The sequence below is a fragment of the Protobothrops mucrosquamatus genome, unplaced genomic scaffold (genome assembly GCF_001527695.2).
Source record: "Protobothrops mucrosquamatus isolate PMUCROS unplaced genomic scaffold, P.Mucros_1.0 scaffold15157, whole genome shotgun sequence".
Classification (NCBI taxonomy): Eukaryota; Metazoa; Chordata; class Lepidosauria; order Squamata; family Viperidae; genus Protobothrops; species Protobothrops mucrosquamatus.
In genome coordinates, this window is record NW_015400925.1 from 3,337 (window position 1) to 5,760 (window position 2,424).

Consider the following 2,424-nt stretch of genomic DNA (forward strand, 5'->3'; position numbering starts at 1 on the left):
ATATTCAGTAAGTATTTGGTTGCAGATTCCCTTACAGGCCTTGAAAAATTGGGCCCCCGAAAAGCGCTGGATTTGCTGTGGTGTTTTACACAATGCTGCATCTGGAGAACAGGCCAGGACTCCAATTCCTGTGCCAGAATAAAGATGAGTTGAGGAAAGAAGGGGGGGGGGAATGGCACCGTTTTGTCCGTTACTATCCTTCCTACAGGGTGGGGGTTTTCGTTTTGCTTCCCCTTGCATTTGCGGTAAATGCAAGCAGTCCCGATCTTCGGGAGACACGGAGGCGGTGCTGTGTGGTCCTTTGAGCTGGGAGTTTTAGAGGATGTTCTCCAGCCTGTAGCCATAGCCGATGACTTGATCTATCAGGTTTGGCAGCAGCTCTAGGTAGATCAGGACGGGCTTCACGGCCCAAAAAGGATAGAAGACCTCGCGGTAACGCAACACTCCGCCCCTCACAATCCGCTGGGCACACTCTTCTTTGGGACTGGGCCTCTGGGTGATTTTGTTGCCCACAGACTTCAGGGCCGTTTCTACAGAAAAGAGCCAAAAATGGGTGGTCAGCCCAAGAGGAGGGCGCTGGGTTTGGGCAAGCGGACGTTTCGATATGTCACTCACCAGTGTCAATGTAGCCCAGCACAGCCACAGTGATGGGCAGCTCTATCTTCCGCAGGTACAACTCGGTGCGCAGCGAGGTGAAGAATCCTTCCACGGCAAACTTGGCTGCTGAGTAGGGGATGCTGAAAGGACACGGAAGACGCCCTAGGAAGAAGAGGGAGAGGTTGGCGTGGAAGGAGGAACCGTTTACCCCCAAAGTTTCCTCCTCCTCCTCCTCCTCCTCCTCCTCCTCCTCCTCCTTTCAATCTTTCCCCCAATGGTACTCTCTTCCATGTCCAGTTTAATATAGGTCAGTGGTGGCGAACCTATGGCACGCGTGCCAGAGGTGGCACTCAGAGCGCTCTCTGTGGGCACGCGTGTCGTGCCCCGGAGATGGCGAGGGACTGGCCCCTGCCGCCCTGGCCCTGCCCACCCAGTCTGCCATGACCACTGCAGCCACACCCACCCGGCACTCGGTGATAAATAAGTGGGTTTTTGTTTGCAGTTTGGGCACTGGGTCTCTAAAAGGTTCGCCATCACTGATATAGGTAGTCCTTGACACAGGACCATAATGGAGTCTGCCCATCAGGCTCAATTTCACAACCTTTTTTGTAGCAGTCATTAAGCAAAACACTGCAGTCGTTTAGGGAACCGATGGTTTGCTATGGGCCTGGTTTTGCAGGAGATCAGAAGTGCCAATTTTGGGCAATGTCTTCATTGAGAAGCGATGGTTGCATGGAGTGGATTTCTATGGAGATTCTCCGTCATCCAGGTCACGGTTGTCCCAAAGATGCTTTTTTCAGGAGGCAACTGGACTCTCTTGTTTTTCTTTGAAGACGTTTCGCTTCTCAGCCAAGAAGCTTCTTCTGCTCAGGAGCTGAAGAAGCTTCTCATCTTCAAAGAAAAAGAAGAAAGTCCGGTTGCCTCGTGAAAAAGCATCTTTGGGATACGGAGTGGATGAGATCTTCAGGAAGAAAGAGACCCAGACATTTGGAGAAGAATAGACAATGAATGAAGGGGGGTATAGAAGGAACACAAGGAAGGACGGGGTGCAAGAAGAGAAAGGGATGAGGAATTGGAGCTGGTGCTGGGGTGACACTAGGAAGCAAATTGTCTGTCGTCAGACTGAGAACTGGAAGGATCACGTGCAGGAGATCTGTCAGCATGAATGAATGCCCCCACTGCGGGATCCACCCACGTGCCAGCCTGTGAGGATTGCGGTGCCTACCAGCCATGGAGGAGACAACCACGATGTTCCCCTTAGATTCCAGCAATAGGTCCATGGCAGAGATGGTTAACTGGACGTAGCTGAAGAAGTTCAGATTCATGGACGTGATCACCGACTCCATTGATCCTTTGAAGGGACCAAATGAGGTTCCGCCAACGTGGTTCAGAACCAACTGGTCGAGACCTCCTGGGGGAGAAAAGGACAGGGAGGCATTTAGTGCCCAAACACACAAAAAGCAAATCACAAAAAGCAAACTGATCTTTTTCTGGTGCTGGCTTGCTGCCCCCCCCCCCCCCCCGAGGGGGTCTTCCAGCACAGAGCCCCCGGGCAGGGCAGCTGGGCACGCAGAGAGCTGCAAAGGGGCTGGATCCTGACATCACAGGTCAGCAGGAGCTCCAGCCTTGAGGAAGCCTAGTACGGGCAAAGGTCGGTCAGCCAGGCCAGCACAGGGCAAGGCATTGAGATATCTTGGGTCTTAAAGCCTCTGTAGGGCCAGGAGCCAAAATGGTCGATCCTCTAGAACAGGAAAGCCGCCCCTCACCCCCAAAGCTGCCCCCCCATTGCTGGCCATCCTTGCTTTTCCTACTCACTTTATTGTGTTA

General features: G+C 52.9%; 1 protein-coding gene across 1 annotated transcript; it reads right to left on the reverse strand.

The window, feature by feature from the left end:
- Positions 1-315: 315 nt before the first annotated feature.
- LOC107301624 (hydroxysteroid 11-beta-dehydrogenase 1-like protein B) lies at positions 316-2,008 on the reverse strand (the record flags this gene model as incomplete). Its single annotated transcript, XM_015830823.1, has 3 exons — positions 316-530; positions 616-759; positions 1,823-2,008. Coding segments are annotated over 3 exons (545 nt in total), but the record flags the coding sequence as incomplete, so codon positions are not given.
- Positions 2,009-2,424: the final 416 nt, after the last annotated feature.